A 27,411-nucleotide genomic window follows, 5' to 3' on the forward strand; every position below is an offset into this window, starting at 1 on the left:
AACTATATACTTTCATTCTAATTAAGATGACATAATTGCATTAGCATAATTATTTTAGCAAAATATATATTTATACCCATCACACATTTCCCTAATCCCAGTAGCTGCCCTTTAATCCTGATTTATGAATTAAGAGAAAATCATGAGAAAAAAACATTTTATGAGTTTAAAATGGGCCACTTAGAAAATATATACCTTCTAGCTCTAATTTTTAGGTAGAAACCCTTAAAATTTTGAATGTTATGTAACAACTATTTAAGAGGGATTGGAGGGGAAAAGACAAATACAGATCAGTGGAAGATTAGCGTTGTCCTGGTATTTGTAGCGATCATAAATGTCTCTGGGGATCCTATTGGGATTAAAGGAAAAAATATGGAATTTTGGAGTCCACCTCACCCTCCAAGCTAAGCATACGGACCATGTGAAGGTAGTGTTGGTTCAGTGGAAGCCACTTGCTGGCTAATATTGTTTTAAAGAAGCTCCTCACTCAGACTCTTCTCCTGTGTGTCTGTTGCAGGTGTACGATGGGAAGTCCAGTCTGGAGAGTCCAACCAGATGGTCCACATGAATGTCCTCATCACCTGTGTCTTTGCGGCTTTTGTCTTGGGTGCATTCATTGCAGGTGTGGCAGTGTACTGCTATCGTGACATGTTTGTTCGGAGAAACAGAAAGATCCATAAAGATGCAGAATCTGCCCAGTCGTGCACGGACTCCAGTGGAAGTTTTGCCAAGCTGAATGGTCTCTTTGACAGCCCAGTCAAGGAATATCAACAGAATATAGATTCTCCCAAATTGTATAGTAACCTGCTGACCAGTCGGAAAGAGCTGCCACCCAGTGGAGATACGAAATCCATGGTCATGGACCAGCGAGGCCAACCTCCCGAGCTGGCTGCTCTCCCGACACCTGAGTCTACACCTGTGCTTCACCAGAAGACCCTGCAGGCCATGAAGAGCCACTCAGACAAGGCCCACGGCCATGGGGCTTCAAGGAAGGAAACCCCCCAGTTTTTTCCTTCTAGTCCTCCACCGCATTCCCCACTAAGTCATGGACATATCCCCAGTGCCATTGTCCTTCCTAATGCTACCCATGACTACAACACATCTTTCTCAAACTCCAACGCTCACAAAGCTGAAAAGAAACTTCAGAACATTGACCACCCTCTTACAAAGTCATCCAGTAAAAGGGATCACCGGCGTTCTGTGGATTCCAGAAACACCCTCAACGATCTCCTGAAGCATCTAAATGACCCAAATAGTAACCCCAAAGCCATCATGGGAGACATCCAAATGGCCCACCAGACCCTAATGCTGGATCCCGTGGGACCTATGTCTGAGGTCCCGCCCAAGGTCCCTAACCGCGAGGCATCACTCTACTCTCCTCCCTCGACTCTCCCCAGAAATAGCCCAACCAAGCGAGTGGACGTCCCCACCACTCCTGGCGTCCCAATGACTTCTCTGGAAAGACAAAGGGGTTATCATAAAAATTCCTCCCAGAGGCACTCTATATCTGCTATGCCTAAAAACTTAAGTTCACCAAATGGTGTTTTGTTATCTAGACAGCCTAGTATGAACCGTGGAGGCTACATGCCCACCCCCGCAGGGGCGAAGGTGGACTATATTCAGGGAACGCCGGTGAGTGTTCATCTGCAGCCTTCCCTCTCCAGACAGAGCAGCTACACCAGTAATGGCACCCTTCCCAGGACGGGACTAAAGAGGACACCGTCATTAAAACCTGATGTACCACCAAAGCCTTCATTTGTTCCCCAAACCCCATCTGTCAGACCACTGAACAAATATACTTACTAGGCCTCAAGTGTGCTCTTCCCATGTGGCTTTATCCTGTCCATGTTGTTGAGAGGATGATGTTGTAAGGGTACATTAAGACAAGAGACTCGCTTGTATTTTAAGAGAACCAAGTGGCCAAAGAAACGCTTCCTAACTTTGGCAACATCAGAACTTGCCATACGTAGCTACTGCAGCAAGGCTTCTGTGTACTTGCCTGAAAACAAAGGAAGGTGCTGGTCATTCCATTTCTTTTGTTTGAAACTAAAGAGAGATGTGGCTCCGAGGGGCTACCTGTAACCAGTATAAGGAGCTGATACAGTGCTCAGAAGAATCTGTCTGTGAGCAAATACTTGAAAATGGGTTCAACTTAGACTGCCATTCTGTGTGGTCTTCCCATTAAATGTGAACATTTTAATATGTATGCATTCACCTTGCCTCTTGCACAAATGTCAAAAAACAATGGTAATGTCTCAAAGAAAAGAAGTTGTAGATTACCAAACAATTTGCTAAAAATTCAGTCTTTGACCCAAACTGTAGCATTTTTTTACGTGTGGCATTTTTTTTCATGCCACCAAGGAACTGTGTTGCGTGTGCATGTGTGTGTGCGTGTGTGTGTGTGTGTGTGTGTGTGTGTGTTCTGTCCCCACTAGGATTTGTTTAGGTGCCCATTGCATCTTTTAGTGCTATGGAGTTATTTACATCGCACATTACTGAACAAGAGACAGTAACTTCTTCCCACAGCAGTCCATTGGGTTCAGCTTTGAGAAAGAAAGAAAACCGAGGCTGATTTTGACGGTCAAAATGATTAACTTGACTGACGTGTTACCCAGTGCCAGAATGTAAGAGTTCTAAGTAATTTTGTGCTGCTATTCACTAAAACTTCTATAACAGTCTTGCCAGCTTAAGGAGATGGAGATGATAAGAGGTATCCTTGATTCATCCACCAGTATTCAGTAGTAAAATTCACCTGTCCACTGAGAATCCGAGCCGGAATCACTCTCCTCAACCTTGGACACACTAACGAGGTTTTATTTTGATGGTGTTTGGTTTCTCCCATGTAGTAAAATTCCTCTTCTTTTAATTCCCCCTAACCCCAAGGTAAAACAAACACACACACACACACAAAACAGAAGACAAAAGAAGGGGATGTGAGAGGGTTGTAATTGGCTTAGCAGAAACAGTCTGTGAAAACCTAACAGTGGTGCAATCACGTTGTCTATGTTGTGTGATGTGAGAATTTTCTCCTAAGTCATGCAGGTAATGACAGTATACTGTACATATTACATGTGAGTTTACCTAAATCTGTGCATTTTGTGCCTTATTCATGAGAATGATAGAAGTACTCAAATATGTCAAGTGTTTTCAGTATAGCACATCATTTACTGAGTGCCAGTTGTAAATGTTTTTCAACCAGCACCTGAAAAGACTTTTAAAAAATCCTAACAATCTAGAACAGTTAATTGTAAAACAATCTATCCAAATAGCTGCATTACATCCTTTGCCACGATAAACATTCCACTCCTACTTTCTTAAGGATGAAACAGTGATAATGTGAAGTCAAATGAGGTTTCCTGGGTAATGTGACACCTGCGGAAACCGTACAGTCATTTATTTGTAGTTTTGCAGAAGCCACTTAGAGTTGATTATGTGCAACCCTGATGACGAGTTCGGTTCGTATGCTGCACACCACGGTTTATTGAACCTCATCTAGAAAGTATCAAGGCAGAGGAATGCTCCTGACTTAGTCAGACAAATAAGTTCAACTGTTTTCCTGTGATGCTATCTATTACTTGGGGGAGATGGGTTGCAGAAGACCAGAGCATTTTGATGCAGAATGTAGAATACGGATGCAGTCATTCTTTTCCTTTGAGAATATTGTTTAATAAAGAACACAATTCCCTGAGGTCTCTGGAAGCTCAAAAGCTAAAACTTCTGTTCTTGAAACACTTCAGCTTTGAAACTAAAGTATTACAGATTGATAATAAATTAAACCAACCAACGATAAACACTACTCAGTCCATCGCTGACAAACCTGTTTGAATTCACCTTACCAATATTAATCCCAGCGTGCGGAAAGTGGAACAGTAACTCTATGTGAACCCGGATAACATTTTGTAACATTGTGCTGCCTTGTAGTTTGTAATGTGAGTTCTATCAGTATTTATGTTGAAATTCCTAACATAAAATCTAGTCTGTATCCTGTTAATTTAATTTTAAAATGCTTTATCCATTTGTGCAAAGGTAAACACAGATTGTATCTTTTTTAATGGTACGGCATAAAAAGTAACCCTAAAGTGAAGTGGCTCTATACTGTTTTATAGAGTACTTTAACATGTATAGATATCTTGTAAACTTGTATTGTGGATGTGTAAATAATATGTACTTTGGGTTTTTAACACCGCATGTAAAGTCAAAATAAAATATACAAATCATTATATCCTGCCTCTTGATGTTGAAGAGGTCTGGAAGGTATCGTGTTTTTAAACTATTTTTAAGTCAGTCAACATCCTTGAGAGCTTCTTTTAAAATATACCAAAATATTCTTACCTGGAATACTTGCCGTCAGGTCGTGGTTACACCACCATTCTCATCTTGGAAGGCTGGGCAGAGCCCCTGAAAAACGTATAATTCAGAAAACCAGATGAACTGTACTACAGCAACAGTCAAATGCTTCAGGCCAACATCCCAGTGGCTCACCTTGTCCACGTATCGCTAGTTCAACAGGCATTTTTAAAATTCATGATATGTGTTCTCGTGTGAAATTTTTAATAGTTTAAAATTATAGCTGGTAAATCAGGTTCCTGTGAACATTTCTTGCTATTTGGTATAGGGCATTTCTCAATTCCATTGTTTCAATTGAATCAGAACGTAGTAAGAGATAACGTTCCTCAAATATGGAAATGGGAGGTAAAGTAATGATTCCACTTAGTTCTTTCCTTAGCATGGCATGAGTTAGTGGCTGCTGGCATTGGGCTTAGACAGATGAATGAAGGAAGAGACAATTAAGGGAAATGTATCTTCAGCCTTGCTTCTCCCTGGGCTTCTTGAGCATTGTATTCTCTTTCATTTCTATGGTCTCTTTCTATTAAGTTGCTGTTTATTATACCTTCTGGCCATTTTACAAATTTTCCTGGGTTCAGTGATTTTCTTTTTCTTCTAAAAAGCGCATCTTTCTCTTCTTCCTTTATAGCAAATTTTAGCCTTTTTCAATCATGGACATCTTTGATAATTTAATGAATGGTACGGACTGAGAGCTGAATTTCATTTTCCATTTTCAGGGGATTTACAGACCCCTAAAACCACATCTGCAAATCCTCGAGATAAATGCTTAGATGCCATTTGAGAGAAATGGAGTTAGAGAACTTGGAGCTTTTCATAAGGAAAGCATTGTAAAGAAAATGAATTAACCAAGACACACCACCCATACTCTGGTTCCAGAGATCCCATTGGTTGGCATTTAGGTTACTCTGGGAAATGGCAACACAAGAGATGCTGGTTCAGGCTAAGAAGAAAGGGTGTCTCACATGCAAAGCAGTGGGCCTTGTGTGGCCTAGGTGCTGGCCAGGTACCAGGAGGACTCGCCTTTCTGCCATCTGAGAGAAGCCAACTTTCTCCCTTCTCCTCCCCTCCCAGCTCATCTCCTTCATCCTCCTTATCAGAGGAGGGCAAAGAACAAGGGGTCCAAAATAGCCCTGCGTCCAGGTCTGGGACCTGGGTTCACATTCCGACTCCACTACCCATCAAGTAACTGCAGCACTATACCTCTCTTTTTTTTTTAACTTTTATTTCATATTGGAGTATAGTTGATTAACAATGTTGCATTAGTTTCAGATGTACAGCAAAGGGATTCAGTTACACATATACATGTATTCTTTTTCAAATTCTTGTCCCATTTAAGTTGTTACATAATACTGAGCAGAGTTCCCTGTACTATACAGTAGGTCCTTGTTGTTTATCCATTTAAAATATAGCAATGTGTACATCAATTGGGTACATCAATCCCAAACTGCTTAACTATTCCTCCCCCCCAACCCTTCTCTCCCCACTGTAACCAAAAGTTCATTCTCTAAGTCTGTGAATCTGTTTCTGTTTTGTAAATAAGTTCATTTGTATCATTTCTTTTTAGAATATCATGTGATATTTCTCTTTCTCTTTCTGACTTACTTCATTCAGTATGATGATCTCTAGGTCCATCCATGTTGCCACAAATGGCATTATTTCATTCTTTTTAACGGCTGAGTAATATTCCATTGTATATATGTACCACATCTTCTTTACTAATTCCTCTGTTGATGAACATTTAGGTTGCTTCCATGTCTTGGCTTTTATGAACATTGGGGTGCATGTATCCTTTTGGACCATGTTTTTCTCTAGATATATGTCCAGTAGTGGGATTGCAGGATCATATGGTACCTTTATTTTTAGTTTTTTAAGGAACCTCCATACTGTTCTCCACAGTGGCTGTATCAATTTACATTCCCACCAACAGTGTAAGAGGGTTCCCTCTCTTGATTTCAGTTTTCTCATTTTTGAAAGGAGATGGTTCAACATCCATTTCTCTGACACTTCTATGGTATCTGTCAACTCTATAGCACCATTAGCTATTTTATGAATGCTATGCTTAAATGTTACTCTTTCAATAGCTTGGTCTGTAAGCTTTTTATGGATGTGTGAGCCCTGTTCCCTGTTAGATGTGAGGTATATATGAGATTGGCAATAAGATAAGGCATGAAAACAATGCATTTTAAGCCATTTAGCTTGTGTCTATATTTGATGTTTACCCTTTTTGCATATATAGCATGCAAAACACTTAAATCTCTGCTAACGTTGCCTTCTTTATCAAATAGATGTGATACCATAAACAAGGAGGAAATGGACGGATAATAAAATCAATCTTTAATTCACAGAGGAATCGGGGGGTGAGAGGTTGGGGGAGGGCAGTCAAACCCTGGATATTCAGACCATGAATCAACTGGGACTCACATATTAAGGAAAATAGACTATTTCTAGACCCTGTCCCGTGATATAATTCTTTTTAGAATTAGGTATTGATTATTGGTTGATAAATCTCTGTGTAGCATACACTTTGGCTTATCTTAGCCTCTTGTGCTGGGTTCGGGTGAAGGAAAGCATGAAAATATGGCATTTGTTTCATATGCACTGTTAATTCAGACTGTTGTTCATTTGTGTGAGATGGACTCACCTGAAGCTACTGTAAAGATTGACTTAGGGCCAGTTGGAGAAGTTGTGAGAGGGAAGATTTGTCAGTGTCAGACAGCCCTGTCCAGTGGAAGTTTCTATGCTGGTGGAGACTCTGTGCTGTCCAATATGGTAGCCACTAGCATATATGGCTTCTGAGCAGTTAGAATGTAGCCAATGTACTTCAGTAGCCAATGCCACTGAAGTACTATATTGGACAGCACTGATCTGGAAAGCCACCACTGCTGCTGCCACAACCGTCAGAGGTCAAACTGCTGCTCTGAATGTAACAACTCCAAGGGACACTTGATCTGCCTTGTACATTTTGTATATCTACCCTTGTGTCTCATAAACACTGAGCTCACAGTTGATCAACCGATCAATCACAGTTCTAGTCTGAGGGTCTTTGGGTTTTTTTCTTTCTTGTTTAGAAACAATGATGGGCACATCCATTGGGACCTGAGAGAGGGTCAGCACTTGGCTTTGGTGAACGGTTTCCTCTTACATTTTCCTGGTGCTTTTGAGCTCTGTGAGTTAATTCTCAACATGCTTTTTGTTGGAAAGGAATAACATTTGTCATTCCCATTTTCCAGGTGCAGAAATTGAGATCAGCGGGGCTGTGACAGCTATGGAAATATAGATGACAGCCAATTCACAAATCAGGGCTAATTCACATATTCTCACACTCAGGCCCTGTGCAGAAACCAACCCTCTCCATGAAAGGGCTGAAAGAGAATATCAGTGTTCAATCAGAAAGGATGGCCTCTCTCCAGTGTTTCACGTATAACGAGGAGAGACAAAAAGGGTAGAATAATTACAGTATCCAGGGGTATGTGCCAAATACCAAGTGAAAAATGAAACATTTAGTGAATCCGTCACATGCTTGGCTATCATAAAGAACATGCCAAATCAATTATTCGGAAAAACAAAAAATCCCTGGATGGAGCTGATGCAGTACTGTAGGCTGAAAGCAACCAGAGAGGATGAATTTAGAGATGTTAAAAGAAACTAACCTGATGTGTCCAAATTGTACCCATCTAAGTTTCTGGGCATTCTGCCAGATCTACATCTGTGGCCTGTCAGAGTCTTTGGGGGCGAATTCACTTTATTTCTTATTTTGGAATTTCTTCATGTTGAGCTGGGGTTGTATATGGGGAGTTAAACACGGTTATAATTTTTCCACTTTTCCCTATGGTTGGGAGACCTATAGGAATCACACTTTATCTTCACGGAAGATGTTTTCTGATGATCTGAGCTGCCTAGCCTTCTGTGAGGTTTGGAATAAGAACATAGAAAATGTCTGTTGAAGGAGCAAATGTGATCACTGCCTCAGGGTTTTATTCTAAGTCAAGTGGCAGAGACTGACCAGACAATTGCAAACGTTAATGCTGCTAAACATAGCAGAAGCATATACCACTTAGCATTTGCAAATCAGGTTCCCAAATAAGAGGATTAGAGAATTCTTTAACATTCTGAATGGAGCATGCCGTAGGTTTGGGAGAGCTTTAGAAAGTGTAAGAAGGAAATGGAAACGGGGTACTTTTGCAAACTTGAAAGCCTCAGGCGTTAGTGTGCATTTGGAATTTGAGTTAGGCTTCAAAATTCAAGGACATCTCAGGTTGAGAGACAGGACCATTAGCTGATCTAAGCAATCTGGATTGTTTGTTGGTCAGTTACATACCTACAGCAACTCATAAAATTGAAGTCAAACCTTAAGATTCAACCTGACTTGATGACAGCCTCTCAGACTGACCAAGTGAAGGCTGCCCCCTGAATAAGCCCATCTGAATTCTGGGACTTATTAAGCTATTATTTCCAATCACCTATGCAACCCATCTCCAGAGAGGTAGAAACAGTTGAACTCTTGAAGCTGGCATAATTTACATAAATATTTACCATAAATTTATTTAATGAAAATGGTAAAAAATTTAACTGAAGAAAACAATGGAATTCAAATTATTTTAAATGTAAGTATACATGTAGAAGGGAGTCTGGAAAGAAACACACAAAATCCTAAAAACTGGCTGTAACCATTAAAACTAACATTTTGAAATGTGCCCCATTCAAACATATATTTTGGAGAAATGTCTTTAATTTAGATTCTTCTAAATTTGTTTTAAAAAAGGAGAAAAAAAACCTCCTGGAGACAGCCCCTGACTTTGATTAGTTTTCTAGTCTCAAGAAAAGGTGACATCGGTCCACCACTGGAAACAAACTCCGGGAAGGTTTGATTTAGCTGGGAGAGAGATGTCCCAGTGGTTATTGACCTTGGTGTCCTTTGGTTTCCAAGGTGTTTAAACAGTGTATTTCATTTTCAGCTGGAGATCCTAGGACTGACGTGGTGAAATATGAAAATTGTGAAAATCCCAAAAGGCAGAAAAGAGGTTTCCGAGGAAAGAACTAAGACTCAGGCAGAGCGGCCTGGGCAGCAGCTGAGCAGGGCATGAGTAGATGCTAAGTCCAGAGCAGGACCTCAGAATGGAGAAGCTGCGTCAGCCTTGGTCTTATTCTCAAAGGGCACAGACACAGAAACCTGTAAAGTCCCATTTTCTCCTTTGTCTTCTCTTCCCTGGATTCCAGAATAACAGAAAGCTAGGAAGCGCGTGAATAGAGAACAGGTAGCTCTGGGGACAATGAGATTGTTACAGCAATGACAACTCGTGAAAACACAAAATAATTAGTAGAGCAAAATCCTCTCCTCTGTGACAGCATGCCAATTAAGGCTGTCAGAAAAGCCACACCCCTTTCCAAAATTCCCTGTTGTTCCTCCCCTCGCCCCTCCCACTGACCCCCTCCCTTTTTTTAAAGTGAATTTTCTGAATTGAACAAGTTCTCCCTTTGAAGAAGTGACTTTGTCCCCTCCTCTCTATTGTAGCATGGACCACCTTAAAGGGATTAAAGAAGTTTTTTGGTTAATCTTAACCAGTGTAGCCAGACTAAAATGGAATTCAATCTCTAACATGGCATTTAAGGTCTTAGCTGTATGTCATATTTTTTATTGGCATTTCTGCTGTTCTAACTTATATAGAGTATTGATAGCCAAGACAATTCAGTGGGAAGTTCTTTTTCTCTGATAATAAGCTTACAATGCAAAAGGGAGAATGAAACCACTAAAGAGAAAATTACCCCCATTGTTGAAAAAATGTAAATTAATCATATAACTGGACTTGCGTCTTTTGGTTTTAGATTGGTCACCTAATGCCAGGGGATGAAGAGCTATTTGTAAAGGAAGAGTACTTTCCTCATCTTTACATATGAAATCACCTCAATTGAATCATTTTAATTTCTAAATCTAAAATGGGTGGCCTGGGCACACTGAAAACACATTGGTTACAACGTTTTGAAACCCTGGCTGCTCTAGGCGTTATTCACATTTTATTAGACTCTGATCAGGCCCTGGTCTGACAAAGTTGTTGCCCTGTGCCTGAATTGAAGGTGACCAGGAGTCACAATTCTGTTGTAATCTTTTTTGAATGGTTTTGTGTCTTTTCCGATGATCAGATCTTTTGCTTCTTTTCTTCTCTCCTTTACTCAGATATCAGTATATTTAGGGAGTTGTTTAGACAGAAAGGACTCAGGTTTACTATGTATATAAATTTGTTTAACAACGCTTTGGTTTTGTTCACATCTAATTAAAAGATAACTTTCCCTGGTGGCGCTGTGGTTGAGAATCTGCCTGCTAATGCAGGGGACACGGGTTTGAGCCCTGGTCTGGGAGGATCCCACATGCTACAGAGCAACTAGGCCCGTGAGCCACAACTACTGAGCCTGCGCGTCTGGAGCCTGTGCTCCACAACAAGAGAGGCCGCGACAGTGAGAGGCCCGTGCACCACGATGAAGAGTGACCCCCGCTCGCCGCAACTAGAGAAAGCCCTCGCACAGAAACGAAGACCCAACACAGCAAAAATAAATAAATTAATTAATAATAATTTAAAAAAGATAACAGAAAAGGCCATACCTACTAAAAACAACCAACAACATAACAAAGCAAAACAAAACTCTTTGGCAGAATGGTTGTATTTTAGAGCTTTGTGAAGAAACTCCTTTCCATGTTGCAATAGACATGGGAAAAGAAGAGAGTCTGGAAAGAATGAATTCCTCTCTGTCCTGCATTAGGGAACTTCTACCATTTGGGTAGCAAAAGTCATGGGGAAATATGGCATCTTTGGAAATGCAAAACATCATCCCAAGGTCTTACATTCCCCTAGGAGAGAATGCATCTTCCAGCAGCTTAGGAGGGACAAAATTAATTACTGGCTTTCATTGGGAAAGTAGAAAGAGAATAAAGGATCTTAAAAGCTACATGGGAATATCGGGAGACCCAGAAAACTTTTCTTTCTTTTTTTAAATATATATACTTTTAATTGGGGTATAGTTGTTTTACAATGCTGTGTTAATTTCTACTGTACAGTGGAGTTCCCTGTGCTATACAGCAGGTTCTTATTAGTTCTTATCCATTTTATACACATCAGTGTATACATGTCAATCCCAATCTCCCAATTCATCCCACCAACACCCTGCCATTTTCCCCCCTTGGTGTCCATACATTTGTTCTCTACATCTGTGTCTCTATTTCTGCCTTGCAAACTGGTTCATCTGTACCATTTTTCTAGACTCCACATATATGTATTAATACACATTATTTGTTTTTCTCTTTCTGACTTACTTCACTCTGTATGACAGTCTCTAGGTCCATCCACGTCTCTGCAAATGACCCAATTTCATTCCTTTTTATGGCTGAGTAATATTCCATTGTATATATGTACCACATATATACACAACTTCTTTATCCATTCATCTGTTGATGGGCATTTAGGTTGCTTCCATGACCTGGCTATTGTAAATAGTGCTGCAATGAACATTGGGGTGCATGTGTCTTTTTGAATTATGGTTTTCTCTGGATATATGGCCAGTAGTGGGATTGCTGGGTCAATTACCAAATATGATAATTCTATTTTTAGTTTTTTAAGGAACCTCCATACTGTTCTCTATAGTGGCTGTATCAGTTTACATTCCCACCAACAGTGCAAGAGGGTTCCCTTTTCTCCACACCCTCTCCAGCATTTTCTGATGATGCCTGTTCTAACCAGTGTGAGGTGATACCTCATTGTAATTTTGATTTGCATTTCTCTAATAATTAGTGATGTTGAGCAGCTTTTCATGTGCTTCTTGGCCATCTGTATGTGTTCTTTGGAGAAATGCCTATTTAGGTCTTCTGCCCATTTTTTGATTGGGTTTTTTGGTTTTTTTGATATTGAGCTGCATGAACTGTTTATATATTTTGGAGATTAATCCTTTGTCCATTGATTCGTTTGCAAATATCCAGAAAACTTTTCTAAGTGCAAGCGACTAGTTGAAAGATAGAGGAGTAGTTAGAAAATATTTTGCTTCATAACTATGTTGCCCTCACATCCCAAACAACAAAGTATGAGGTAAGCTACTTTGTACTGTTTTAATTGGACTCTGATAAAAGTTGAAGGAGTGGAAAGGAGAGATGAATGAGAGGGAAAACTGAGAAAAGTTGGGCAGTAATAGATAATATTTAGAGATTAGTAAGAAAAATACCTGTGTTTTGCATGTATTTGGCTTGAAAGAACTGCTGTAATATACAATATGATCCTCTTTTGGTAAATAAACCATGACACCCCCTCTCCACCACATAAGTATATGCATTTTCTTAAAATTTACTTTATTTTTTATTTATTTATTTTTGGCTGTGTTGGGTCTTCGTTGCTGTGCGCAGGCCTTCTCTAGTTGCAGTGAGCAGGGGCTACTCTTCGTTGCGGTGCGCGGGCTTCCCATTGCGGTGGCTTCTCTTGTTGTGGAGCACGGGCTCTAGGCTCACAGGCTTCAGTAGTTGTGGCACGCAGGCTTCAGTAGTTGCGGCTCGTGGGCTCTAGAGCACAGGCTCAGTAGTTGTGGTGCATAGGCTCTAGAGTGCACGTTTGGTAGCTGTGGCACGTGGGCTTAGTTGCTCCGCAGCATGTGGAATCTTCCGGGACCAGGGATCGAACCTGTGTCCTCTGCACTGGCAGGTGGACTATTAACCACTGCGCCACCAGGGAAGTCCTAGTATATGCATTTTTGATGATTTATGTATGCATTGAGAACATTACTAAAGGATAAACACCAGGTGTGAACATTTGTTATTGGATTAAAACAGAATAAGTTAAAACTATTATAATAACAATACTAGAATGTGAGAGGGAGAATGACCACAGTAAAGACGATCTATGATGTAATTCTATTCATGTGTGTACATGTATATAGAGATACATAAACATGTATCTTTATATGAGCATAAGGGTGTGCATGAAAGAATCAAGGTGGTTGGTAGTCTACCCAGTAACCTTCCACCCTTCTTCTCCTGCTGCGAACTTGCTAGGAGAGCCCACCTCCCACTACAGAGGCTTAACATGCCAAGTACTTCTTTTCCAGTCTCTTTGACAGTGAGGACATGGAAATGTAACCCATTTCTGGCCAGCAGAAGTCTGGGAAGGCTTTGAGAAAGTTTTCCTTCCCTAATAGAAGGGAATACATGACGAGAAGCTCCCCTCCTTTGGATGGTGGCAAGTGATATATGGTGCATGAATCAGCAGGTACCTTCTTGGTACCGTGAAGTAAACTGGGAGAAAAGCCCACATGCTGAAGGAGGCAGAGGAAAGATGGTTATATAGAGCTTCTGAACTCACCAACTTTGAAGCCCCTCATACCTGAATTTCCTATGAAGGGAGAGATTAATATTCTTGTTGTCCCATGGCTGATGGGATATTGTTTCTTCCAGTTGAAAGCACCCTAACTGATAGAGTCACCAACAGGCTGAAGGTAGTTATCTCACAGTGGAGGGGTGATGAGCTGGAAATCTCTCTCATCTATCTATTTGCCCATACAGAATTTGTTTTCTATCAGTGGTTTTCAATTTTGGCTGCATATTAGAATCACCTGGGGAGCTTTTCAAATTTACCAATGCTTGGGCCACATTCCAGAACAATTAAATCAATTAAGTCAGCATCTCTGGGGTGGGCCCAGGCATTGGTATGTTCAAAGTGCTCTCCACAAGATTTTGATGTTCAGCCAGAATTAAAATTCACTGCTCTATGTTATGTCTTTCTTGTGTGTCATGAAAATGTTAGTATGCGTATTCATCATCTGAAATAAATTACTTGTATTAATTTTCTATTGCTGCAGAACAAATTAGCACAAACTAGATGCTTATTAGCACATGATTCTATAGGTCAGTGTTGTGGGTATGCTGGACTGGGTTCTCTGCTCAGGGTCTCACAAGGCTGTAAGAAGTTCTCGGCTGAGTTGGGCTCTTACCTGGAGGCTCTAAGAAAGAATCTGCTTCCAACTCTTTCAGACCGTTGGCAGAATTCAGTTTTGATTATACAACTGAGGCCCCAGCTCCCTTGCTGGCTGGAGCCACTCTTCGAAATGCTGTCAGTAATTCCTTGTCAGGAAAGAAAGAAAACCTTTAAGAAAAACTAAAGAAAACTCGCTGCTTTTAAAGTGCTCGCTTCAGCACTTTAAATGATTGCATCAGGACCCTATCACAAGGTCAACTACTTGGGACTTTAATTATATTTGAAAAATCCCTTCACAGCAGTACCTATATTAGTATTTGATTAAATAAGAAGGGAATGAGAATCTTGGCGGGGCAGGGGGGCCCTCTTTAAAATTCTGTCTACCACAACATCCCAAATTTAATGGCTGACAACAACGATTATTTTCCACAATTCTATAGGTTGGCAATTTGGGGAGGGCTCAGTTGGGACAGCTCACCTCTGCTCCACATGGTGTTGGCTGGGGTTTCTCATGCACCTGCAATCCATCAGCTGGTAGAGCTGTCCGTGAGGCTGGCTGGTCTTTGATGGCCTCACATACCTTGGGCCTCAGCTGGGACGTCTGGGATGACTGGACCTCTACTGTAACAGAATCTCTGTCTGTCTTTCTCCCTGTCTCTCCCTCAAAGAGGCTATCTTAGGCTAGCTTCAAGGTGTAGAGTCCCAAGAATGTGAGAGTGGAAGCTCCAAGGCCGCTTCAAGCAGAGGCGTGGAAATCACACAGAATCATGTCTGTCACATCCTTTGGTCAGAGCAAGTCAAAGGGCCAGCCCAGATCCAGCAGGGAGGGGAGAAAAGACCTCCACTGCTTGATGGAAGGAGCTGTAAAAATTTCACAGCCATATATTGTCATAGTGAGCAATCAATATTTATGATGCTATGTAACAAAGAGGTGTTTGTAGGTTTTAGAGGTGCAAAAAGCACAGGTTGATGGACCTGAAGTAGCCTCAGCTATAGGCCAACACATTTCAGCTAACTCTGATGGAGAAAATCCCAAGTGGTTGACTGAAACTGTATGTTAAGTTGTGACCATCAGGGGCCCACAACACAGACGGCAGAAAGAAACAAAACAATCTGCTTCTGTAAGTCCAACCCTTCGAATCTTAGAGTGGCTACAAAATCAAGCAATTGGATGTCCAACACTTTAAAGGACCGTAGGAATCAAAGAACTCTCTTTCCCAAAGTGATGTTAAAAACTCAGAAGGGGAGCATTTCTTATTCTTTTTTTGTTTGTTTGTTTTTGTTTTTGTTTTTTTTTTTGCGGTACGCGGGCCTCTCACTGTTGTGGCCTCTCCCGTTGCGGAGCACAGGCTCCGGACGCGCAGGCTCAGCGGCCATGGCTCACGGACCCAGCCGCTCCGCAGCATATGGGATCTTCCCGGACCGGGGCACGAACCCGTGTCCCCTGCATCAGCAGGCAGACTCTCAACCACTGCGCCACCCAGGAAGCCCACATTTCTTACTCTTAGTCTCAGGATACTCTTGGTGGCCATTAAGGATCTAGAAGTTCCTTGTTACTTTATATTTACTGAAATGATAGATAATTGAATACATTAAATGTGTTTACACTAATTTCATAGGGACTTGTCTTCTAAAACTATACAGCACTCTTAGACTGTGTAAGGTCGGTAAAGTTAATACAAAAAAGAGTTAAGGCAGCCACATCTATGTCTGGTCTGAAAAGCCCTTTGGTCATTAAAGTTTTCATTATCACTTTTTGAAAGCAACAAAAGCTTAGGTGCATGTCTGTCTTTTCACCCCCCAACTGATCTTCTATGTGACCATCAGCGTGATTTTCTAAAACAGCTTTTGGTTACTAAATTACTCCCTGATTGCTTAAAAAGCTTCAGTCATTTCCTATAACAAAAAGAATAAGTAATAAATCCCAACTTCCTTATTTGTATACCAGGCCCTTCCCAACATGGCTTCAGTGATGGGTCCTCATTATCTCCTATCATTTCCCTAAGTCATACTTAGAAGCCAATACTGTTCATTCAGTAATCTAGTTATTCATTCATTCAAATAAGAATTCATTGAGGGCCTATTACGGACCATATACAGTCTTCCAGCTGTTGGAGATTCAAATAGGAACGAAGTATTTTCCCCCCTCCCCCACTTCCCACCATTGGATTCAAGGCTTACTTAGGGCCAGGAATAAAAATTAAAATGGCAATTAGAGGACTTCCCTGGTGGCGCAGTGATTAAGAATCCACTTGCCAATGCAGGGGACGTGGGTTCAATCCCTGCTCCAGGAAGATCTCACATGCTGCGGAGCAGCTAAGCCCGTGTGCCACAACTACTGAGCCCGCATGCCACAACTACTGAGGCCCACGTGCCTAGAGCCTGTGCTCTGCAACAAGAGAAGCCACTGCAATGAGAAGCCCACACACCACAACCAGAGAAAGCCCGCATGCAGCAACAAAGAACCAATGCAGGCAAAAATAAATAAATAAATAAACAAATAATGGCAATTAGAGTGCACACATTGTAATAATTATGATAGTTCTCTAACCCAGGTACCCTTTTGCAAACATGCATTCATTCATTCAATGGACATTTAGTGAGTGTCTACTGCTGAGCAGTATGGAAACACCTAGAGAAACTGGTGGGAATGCACTGAGCTTAAATTTCCCAATTTAAGTGGGGTTCCACAGTGTTCCTGTAGTGTTGCTTTCTTTCCACAGAAAAGAAGTTATTGTTCTGTTAGAAGTCTCTGTAATTTTTTTTTTTTTTTGGTACGCGGGCCTCTCACTGTTGCAGCCTCTCCTGTTGCGGAGCACAGGCTCCGGACGCGCAGGCTCAGCGGCCATGGCTCACGGGCCCAGCCGCTCCGCGGCATGTGGGATCTTCCCGGACCGGGGCACGAACCCGTGTCCCCTGCATCGGCAGGCGGACTCCCAACCACTGTGCCACCAGGGAAGCCCAAAGTCTCCGTAATTTTGCTGCCATGTTCACTGGGTAGATATGAGGACGCTTTGCTCCTTACAAACTGTTCCTGAGTGAATGCAAAAGGAGTCTTAAAGCAAGCCCCTAGAATCAGCATGGACAAGCATAGATGACTGGAGGAAAATATCAGAGACTAAAATGAGAAGAATGCTGCACAGATGACAACGTGGGTCAGGAACAGGCCTGAGCACTCCCATTTCTGGCCATTTATAACTGGAGCAATGACACAAATCACCACTGAGATGGACCACGGGAAAAGAAGAAAACCTGCACCTATATATAAGGCGCTGCTTCAGCAAACCTAGCTAATTTATATAAAGTGTTGTTATTCTTGTCAGATAGGTTTTCTTGTGTGTGTGTGTGTATGTGTGTGTGTGTGTGTGTCTAAAATCCTTGTAAATTCCATAGAGACATTTTCCTAGCAGAAATCCTTGCAATCACTGTGGTGTCTCCTGAACACACTATCATTTTTGGAGAAGAAAATCCATGCAGCGTATGTCCCAGAGCTGAACGCTGATGTGATAACTGCCCATCACCATGACTATGAGGACACAAACTGAGAAGGACCACATCCTGCTGAGGTTAACTTGACTTTCAGTGAGTCTCTGGGCTTAGCACACGTGTGTCTGCAGCTCTGTGGCCAAGCCAGTTCTCCAAGGGTGGTTTTCAATGGCACAGTCTCACATAATCTGCATAGAAATTGTAAACTATCAGTGATCTGCAATTCCCTGAATCAACCTCACATCCCTGTTTGGACTAATACAATTTAAATTTCTTCCTTAAGAAAAATAAACACTGTGGTATGTTTTGGGCTGTCCTCTTATACATTCTTCCAAACAAATTCTATCATCACCTTGAGATAAATGAGTTTGAAAACCCAGTTGCTGATCCAAACAACAATTACAGAAAGGGAGGCAGGAAGGAGTGTTAAATAGAACATCTAACTCAAGGGGTTTTGTTGTTGTTTTGGTTTCGTAACTATTTTGTTGTTTTTAAACAATGCAGCATAGTTTAGGTCAGAGTGCACAAGATTGGAGGTCAGGAACTAGACCCTTCTCTGCTGTGTAAGGCTGAACCCTCAATTTCCTGAGTAACAAGAGGTTGCATCAACTAAGCTCTAACATTCATTTCACGTCTTGCTTTTGTGAGTTTATGCAGTGGAACCAGTTGACCTGGGGTTGCTTCACAATCTCTGCCATTTATTAGCCTGTAAGCTGTGCAAATTTGTCCTTCTCCAAAAAATAAATTATCCTCTGTCTCCTCATTTGTCAAATGGGTACAATAACAGTATATATCCCTCTTAGGGAGTTTGTGGAGATTAAATGAGTTTCTATATGTAAAGTGTTTAGGCAGCTCTGGCACTAGGAAGTACTCTATGCATATTAGCTATTGGTATTTACATTTTTATTATTATTCAGTCTTCGTTGAGGAAAGCTAAACCAACATTTCTCACTGTAAGGGGAAAATGCAAGCTGAAGACTGAGTGAAGATTCATGTAGGCATGGGCTTGAGTAGCAAGGTTTGGGGGAGGGGCTTAAGTTTTATGATACTTGAATGATGGAGAAATGAATGCCCTTGAAACTGCAAAAGCTTTTGCCCCTTGACCCTCTTCCCAGTGAAGTCACTTCTTTCTGGATAAACAAGTCAGGTTCCATCCAGGGGAAGCACTCCAAGTGAAGCCTCCTTCTTTGTGTGTGACAGGAGTCTGAAATAAGCATTTCAATTAGATTCATTAAGACAGTTATTACTTGGTAATTGAATAGCGACAGATTGTAAAGGAACACTTATTGAGGTCTAATAAGTATGTAGGAGAGAAACCTTCCATAATTCCATCAGCTATTAACCAGTGTAATTAGATTCTTACTAACACATTCAAATTGAAGGGAATGTTGAGGCATATAATTGGCACTTAGGAAGACACCTGCATTATGTTAGGGTGCTTCTATATACATACTTATTAAGTGTTAGTTTAAGTTGTTAAATAATTGAGAATAGTGGACAGTAGTAGGTCAAGTGGTTAAGTAAGAATTAAATTCTTAAATGTATAAATTAGGACCAGATCTATTTTAAAATATAAAATGCAACTTTACTGTGTCCATAAGTTTGCATCAATACACATAATATTGCAATGCTTCTCATTAAAATATTCAGGACTATGAATTGATTTTCTGAAGTATGACAGATTCATTCATTTGCAATCATTTTTTGAGCAACTACTGTTTGTAAAAAAGTATGTTTTTTTGATAATGGAGAGTTTGATAATGGAGATAAGGTAAGTACTATATATGAAAAATCCATAGTTTGTGACACAAGCAAAGCATGTTGGGAGAACCAAAAAGGAAGAAAAAAAATTCTTTTCATAGTCTCTCCTTTTCGTGGAACACAATCCTCTTTGGGATTTCAATTTTCTACCAATTACATGACTAGATAGTTCTATTTACAAATCAAAGTACACACTTCAGAGGCAAGTCCTTATTCTTTATTATTTTTGATGTAAAATCATGACCAGATGCTATGTGTATAGCAAGTTAAATTAAGTACTTAAAAAAACCTCAGATAATTTCTTGTAATGAAAATGTATTTAATTTTTTGAGAAATTACATTTAATGCAATTATATTAATAACCAAAATTCGGATAACCTAGTTTATCTTTCACTGAAACCATTCATAAGAAAGACTCATATCCCAGAAAATCTATAGGGAAACAAAATCTAAAATGACTGCACATGCGTGAACAATTCAGACCGTATTTATAAGGCAGGAGGCTCGCTTGACTGTTGACTGGTGCAAAAATGTATCACTTTTTTTACCAAAGTCACTGAGAAGCAAAGAAAAGCCACCAACCCCAGAGGACCTTCAATATGGCGGAGGAGTAAGACGTGGAGATCACCTTCCTCCCCACAAATATGTCAAAAATACATCTGCATGTGGAACAACTCCTACAGAACACATACTGAACGCTGGCAGAAGACCTCAGATCTCCCAAAAGGCAAGAAACTCCCCACGTACCTGGGTAGAGCAAAAGAAAAGAGACAAACGAATAGGAATGGGACCTGCACCTCTGGGAGGGAGCCATGAAGGAGGAAAAGTTTCCACACACCAGGAAGCCCCTTCACTAGCAGAGGGAGGAAAACTCCCAAACTCATTCTACGAGGCCACCATCACCCTGATACCAAAACCAGACAAAGATGTCACAGAGAAAGAAAACTACAGACCAATATCACTGATGAACATAGATGCAAAAATCCTCAAGAGAATACTAGCAAACAGAATCCAACAGCACATTAAAAGGATCATACACCATGATCGAGTGGGGTTTATCCCAGGAATGCAAGTATTCTTCAATATATGCAAATCAATCAATGTGATACACCATATTAACCAAATGAACAATAAAAACCATATGATAATCTCAATAGATGCAGAAAAAGCTTTCAACACCCATTTATGATAAATACCCTCCAGAAAGTAGGCATAGAGGGAACTTACCTCAACATAAAAAAGGTCATAGATGACAAACCCACAGCCAACATCATTCTCAATGGTGAAAAATTGAAACCATTTCCACTAAGATCAGGAACAAGACAAGGTTGCTTACTCTTGCCACTATTATTCAACATAGTTTTGGAGAGTTTTAGCCACAGCAATCAGAGAAGAAAACAAAATAAAAGGAATCCAGATTGGAAAAGAAGAAGTAAAACTGTCAGTGTTTGCAGATGACATGCTGCATAGAGAATCCTAAAGATGCTTCCAGGAAACTACTAGAGCCAATCAATGATTTGGATAAAGTAGCAGGATACAAAATTAATGCACAGAAATCTCTTGCATTCCTATACAGTAATGATGAAAAATCTGAAAGAGAAATGAAGGAAACACTCCCATTTACCACTACAACAAAAAGATAAAATACCTAGGAATAAACCTATCTAAGGTGACAAAAGACCTGCATGCAGAAAACTGTAAGACACTGATGAAATATATTAAAGATGATACAGACAGATGGAGAGAAATACCACGTTCTTGGACTGGAAGAATCAACATTGTCAAAATGACTATATTACCCCAAGCAATGTACAGATTCAATGCAATCCCTATCAAACCACCAATGGCATTTTTCACGGAACTAGAACAAAAAATTTCACAATATGTATGGAAATACCAAAGACCCCGAATAGCCAAAGCAAGCTTGAGAGAGAAAAATGGAACTGGAGGAATCAGGCTCCTGGACTTCAGACTATACTACAAAGCTACAGTAGTCAAGACAGTATGGTACTGGCACAAAAACAGAAATATAGATCAATGGAACAGGACAGAAATCTCAGAGATAAACCCACACACATACGGTCACCTTATCTTTGATAAAGGAGGCAAGAATATACAATGGGGAAAAGACAACCTCTTCAATAAGTAGTGCTGGGAAAACAGGATAGCTACATGTAAAACTACATGGAAAACTCCTTAACACCATACACAAAAATAAACTCAAAATGGATTAAAGACCTAAATGTAAGGCCAGAAACTGTAAAACTCTTAGAGGAAAACATAGGCAGAACACTGTATGACATAAATCACAGCAAGGTCCTTTTTGACCCACCTCCTAGAGAAAGGGAAATAAAAACAAAAACAAATGGGACCTAATGAAACTTAAAAGCTTTTGCACAACAAAGGAAACCATAAAGAAGACGAAAAGACAACCCTCAGAATGAGAGAAAATATTTGCAAACGAAGCAACTGACAAAGGATTTATCTCCAAAGTATACAAGCCGCTCATGCAGCTCAACATCAAAAAAACAAACAATCCAATCCAAAAATGGGCAGAAGACCTAAATAGACATTTCTCCAAAGAAGATATACAGATTGCCAACAAACACATGAAAGAATGCTCAATATTACAAATCATGAGAGAAATGCAAATCAAAACTACAATGAAATATCACCACATACTGGTCAGAATGGCCATCATCAAAAAGTCTACAAACAATAAATGCTGGAGAGGGTGTGGAGAAAAGGGAATGCTCTTGCACTGTTGCTGGGAATGTAAATTGATAGAGCCACTATTGAGAACAGTATGGAGGTTCCTTAAAAAACTACAGTATCGCCCAACAATGCCACTACTAGTCATATACCCGGAGAAAACCATAATTCAAAAAGAGTCATGTGCCACAATGTTCACTGCAGCACTATTTACAATAGCCAGGACATGGAAGCAACCTATGTGTCCATCGACAGAAGAATGTATAAAGAAGATGTGGCACATATATACAATGGAATATTAGCCATAAAAAGAAATGAAATTGAGTTATTTGTAGTGAGGTGGATGGACCTAGAGTCTGTCATACAGAGTGAAGAAAGTCAGAAAGAGAAAAATAATACCATATATTAACACATATATATGAATTTTAAAAAAATGGTTGTGAAGTACCTAGGGGCAGGACAGTAATAAATACGCAGATATAGAGAATGGACTTGAGGACACGGGGAGGGGGAAGGGTAAGCTGGGATGAAGTGAGAGAGTGGCATGGACATATATACACTACCAAATGTAAAATAGATAGCTAGGGGGAAGCAGCCACATAGCACAGGAAGATCAGCTCAGTGCTTTGTGACCCCCTAGGTGGGTGGGATAGGGAGGGTGGGAGGGAGACACAAGAGGGAGGAGATATGTGGTATATGTATACTTATAGCTGATTCACTTTGTTATATAGCAGAAACTAACACACAATTTTAAAGCAATTTTACTCCAATAAAGATGTTAAAAATATATATACTGTGATAAACCATAATGGAAAATAATATGGAAAAGTATATATATATGTATAACTGAGTCATTTTGCTGTCCAGCAGAAATTAACATACCATTTTAAATCAACTGTACTTCAATAAAATTTTTAAAAAATAAATTAAAAAAATGAAAAGCCACCAATCCCCCCTCCACTCCCCCTATGCCAAAAAGTAGGATTTGACAATATCCATTTTTGATGATTCCTAATTTATAAACCTTGCCAGGATGTGTACAGATTGCTAAAAGTTCTCACTGTTGACAACATTTTCCCTTCTCCTCTCTGTTTTAACTACCTATTTATCTAGCAAGGGACAGAAAGGAAAAAAAAATGTCTTCTTTACTATTCTGGCACCATTTTGTTTTTACTATCAAAGCCTTGGTAATACCACAATCTTTTATTTATAAATCCAACTCCTTATCTAGCAGACCAACGTCTCCCTGTTCCCTCTTTGTCACAGATACCATTGTCTCCCTCATCTTTCATGCTCACCATTACAGGCCTGCTTCTGACACTATCCTTTTCTCCCTGTCACTAAAAAATGGATGTCACTAAGCCTTGTCACTTTTCTCTACAACATCTCTTAACTTCATCTTAGCTCTCCATGTCTGTTAAATCTTTACCCAAGTTTTATCCTGTGTAAAGACGTAAAACGGGCTTATGTGACAACCGGAAGGATTTATCTTGAATATAAGGGAGAATTTCTTGACCATGAATCATTGTAAAAGGCTTTTATAAGAGTCTATTGTAATGTTTAAGGATGACAGACTCACCTTGGATGGGAACCAGTTAAAATTTTCTGAAACCCGACTTTATTCCTCTGCTTATTTGTGGTCCTGCTTCCCTCTCCCATATGCAGCCCTCACTCTGCTACTTCCTCTGGCTCCTATTGCTGCCTTTATTATTTCTTCCTCGGCCAACTGAACGGATTTCTCTATTGCTGATGCCTTAGGATTTCTTTACAAATTCCCATGAACATTCCTCTGAAGTCACTTAAATGACCTTTACAATAGACGCTAACCTTTATTAAGCACTTACTGTGTGCCAGACAAGGTCGTAAGCACTTTGGTTATATTATCTTATTTAACCCCATAACAACCATAGAAGTCAGATACTATTATTAGCTTATTTTCCAAGTTGGGAAAATGAGATTTAAGTAAAACAACTTGTCCAAGATCACACAGGTAGTAAGTGGTAAAACCTGGGTTTACACCTGGGAAATCTCCCTCTTAACTACCCACAGCCTAAAATTATTAAATTTTAGGTTTGTTTCCAATAGGGCTGACATTTACTGCTATATTCCAGTATGCCTCCCCTCTCCTTTCTTCATACCCCCCAGATTTTAATGAAAAACAAAAAAGCCACTCATCCCCAAAGGACCCCAGTATTTGTGAGAAACTGACCCACTCACAGTTCCAAATGGTGGACCCTTGTTGATGAAAACCAATCAAGGCATTCCATTTCCTGAGCCATGTCATTTGTCAGCAGTGGGCACGTGACCTAAGTGTCTGAACCTCAAAATCCTTGCTTGTAAGGCCGGGATAGAAGTGCTCTCCCCGTTGCCAGATGTGAAAGCAGCAGCGTGGAGCTCCATTTCCTCCTGGCGCCCGCCCTATGACCACAGAAGAACCAGCCTTAGGATAAAGCTATCATCTAGAAGGCAGAGTGGACACATTAGAAGAAACTGGATGGACAGCTTCAAAGCCCACCTGACCTCTGGAGTTCTTGTTTTGCGGGCCAGATTGCTCAAGACAACTTCGATTGGGGTATTTTAAGGGTGGGAAGGTGACCCGTTTGCCCAGGACAGTCCAGGTTTATACCCGTTGCCCTGGACTAATTATTGGCAGTGCCTCCTTTCGCTCTCAAAGTGTCCTCATTTGGATAATAAATCATATGGTCACCCTAGTTTTTCTATAACTTGAAACAACAAGTCCTAACTAGCCCATTCGGTTCTCCCTCAGACTGGATTTCTTTCTACACGTTTCACAAATACTCCAAAACTTGATGTGAGAGGATCAGAAAATAAAGATCCCCTGATAAATGGGACATGGTAATTTTGACACGTTAAATTCCTGAACCCTCCTTGCTTCTAGCCAGCTAAGAAAAGGCCTCTTCAGGCCCAAATCTAATGAAAAGGCCATTTGGGGATCCAGTAAGTTACTGCTGCTCTAAGCTGCACCCAAACCCAGCTGATCACTGATCCTGAGGTCAGTGACATGAATCTAGAAGCACCTCCCCCCCATTCATTTGTCAGCAGGTAAAGATTAGGCTGTGTCTTGCTGCTCTATAAACAGTCAAACGTAGCCTCTTAGAATAGAAAGAACTATGCATCTCTGAGCATCACACTGATGCCCTGGCATAGCACATCAATGCCGACACCCTGGGAACCAGATTGCAAAGGTGTTCTTGGCACGTGACTCAGAGCTAGAGCAACATACTGAGTGAGCTACGGATTCCAGCTACGAATGCTAATTTTAGCATTTTCTCTTTAGTGAAAGAGAAAATGAGGAGAAAATCGCTCTAACGGAGAATAATAATTGGGAACATTTGGATTTATATCATGAAATGCAGTGCAGGCCTCAGGACCTGAGGTTTGGTGAAGAGAAAACATAATGATTACAAAGTAAAAATAAGGAAGGATTCAAGCACCCTAATTATTCATGCACTTGACACCCTTGAACATTTTCTTTCCTCTCAAATACTAAGAAGAAAAATTTTGAAAATATTTACTTTTTTTCTCGTTTCATGTCCACCTCGGACAGAGGATGGGTCTCCAATTCTTTGAGGATCTCTCTTTGCATATAGTAGTTGTAACTAGTAGAAGAAAAGGCGAAACTCTTCTAATGACCCTGGTTGGTCCCATTATGTCTATGTATCTGAGGGTCCCAGAGGGTCTGCAGCCAGTGGAAAGGAGTCTAGTGAGGAGGGACAGACAAGGGACAGGGCCAAGGTCTTGAAAGGTAATGGAGTTCTGAACACAGCTCAGATGCTCCTATAGAATTTGTCCTTATCCAGGGATCCAGGAATCTATTGCTGCATAACAGAACATTCCCCATCTTAAAAACAATCACCAGGGGCTTCCCTGGTGGCACAGTGGTTAAGAATCTGTCTGCCAATGCAGGGGACACGGGTTTGATCTGGTCCAGGAAGATCCCACATGCCGCGGAGCAGCTAAGCCCGTGCGCCACAACTACTGAGCCCGTGTGCCACAACTACTGAAGCCTGCGCTCCTAGAGCCCGAGCTCTGCAACAAGAGAAGCCACCGCAGTGAGAAGCCCGTACATCACAACGAAGAGTAGCCCCCGCTCGCCGCAACTAGAGAAAGCCCACGCGCAGGAAGGAAGACCCAAGGCAGCCATAAATAAATAAATTTCTAAAAATAAACAATGACCATTTTTATATAGGTCAGGAACTGGTCAGTTCCTCTGCCATGTGTCGAGTTGACTGGGGTCACTTCATGGCATTCAGCTGGTGACTGGCTTCCCCTGGAGGGGCCAGAGGCTTCGGCTGCATGCCTGGGGCCTTGGCCGGCATGGCTGGAAGGCTGGACTCGGCTGGACCCTTTCCCTTTCCGTGGAGTCTTAGGGCCTCTGCACATAGTTTCTCAAGCAAGGTAGTCAGATTTCTTATACGCTGGGGCCAGGTTCCAAGAGGTCAAGGCAGAGGCTGCCAGCCCTCGTAAAAGCCAGGGGCAGATCCAGCGTAGATTCACTTCCATGGTACTCATTCTGCTAGTCACACATGGGCCAGCCAGAGTCACGGGGACGGATGGGGAGAGAACAGATAGGTCCCACTTCTCCTTGGGAAGCCTGTCAAAGAATTTGCCCCCATCTCAATTTAGTCATATCCAGTTACACTAGCAGTGTGTGTGTGTGTGTGTGTGTGTGTGTGTGTGTGTGTGTTTATACTTTGAAAGAGTATATCCCTAAGTCCTTGAGGGCTGCTCGTGTAATCTCCTCTGGGAACCTTACTCCCTTTCAAACGGAAAATGAAGTCATTTTCTACCTTTGACTTCAAAAGTAAGCACGTCTGGCACCCACTTCAACCTCAGACAGGTGAAGGCAATACTCACTGCTGTAGGGATGCAGGCAGATTTCCACCTTCAGAGCCGTGTCTCTGAGGAATGGCTAGCCTGGGGGGCTCCTGATCTAGGCTCACACCCACCAGGCTGGGAGGAGGAAAGAGCTGGATCACTAATTGCTGTGATATTTTGAGGCTCCAGCTGAAGTTCTGCAGGAAATCCTGTCTTCCACCCTCAACTTTCCCAGCCCCACCCTCAGCTTCTGACTTTGCAGGAGCAGTGATAAGGATCTCTGGCACCCGGTCAGGAGTTCCACCTTCCCTGACATGGAGAACAG

General features: G+C 41.1%; 1 protein-coding gene and 1 long non-coding RNA gene across 12 annotated transcripts in view; one reads left to right on the forward strand and one right to left on the reverse strand.

Annotated features, from left to right (window-relative positions):
- Positions 1-4,220, forward strand: part of SEMA6D (semaphorin 6D) — a 584,591-nt gene extending 580,371 nt beyond the window's left edge. For all 11 annotated transcript variants that reach the window (XM_067745918.1, XM_067745947.1, XM_067745962.1 and 8 more), the window contains one exon: positions 518-4,220. In XM_067745918.1, the coding sequence (XP_067602019.1) occupies positions 518-1,806 (1,289 nt within the window). In that variant the 3' untranslated portion in view covers positions 1,807-4,220. The remainder of the gene's footprint in view (positions 1-517) is intronic.
- On the reverse strand, positions 1,955-27,164 carry LOC137228901 (uncharacterized). Its single transcript, XR_010945399.1, has 3 exons — positions 27,126-27,164; positions 4,333-4,398; positions 1,955-1,999 (listed from the first exon to the last, which is right to left on the reverse strand). It is a non-coding gene; the product is annotated as an uncharacterized lncRNA (long non-coding RNA).
- Between the last annotated feature and the right edge of the window lie 247 nt (positions 27,165-27,411).

The sequence above is a fragment of the Pseudorca crassidens genome, chromosome 1 (assembly GCF_039906515.1).
Source record: "Pseudorca crassidens isolate mPseCra1 chromosome 1, mPseCra1.hap1, whole genome shotgun sequence".
NCBI classification, from domain to species: domain Eukaryota; kingdom Metazoa; phylum Chordata; class Mammalia; order Artiodactyla; family Delphinidae; genus Pseudorca; species Pseudorca crassidens.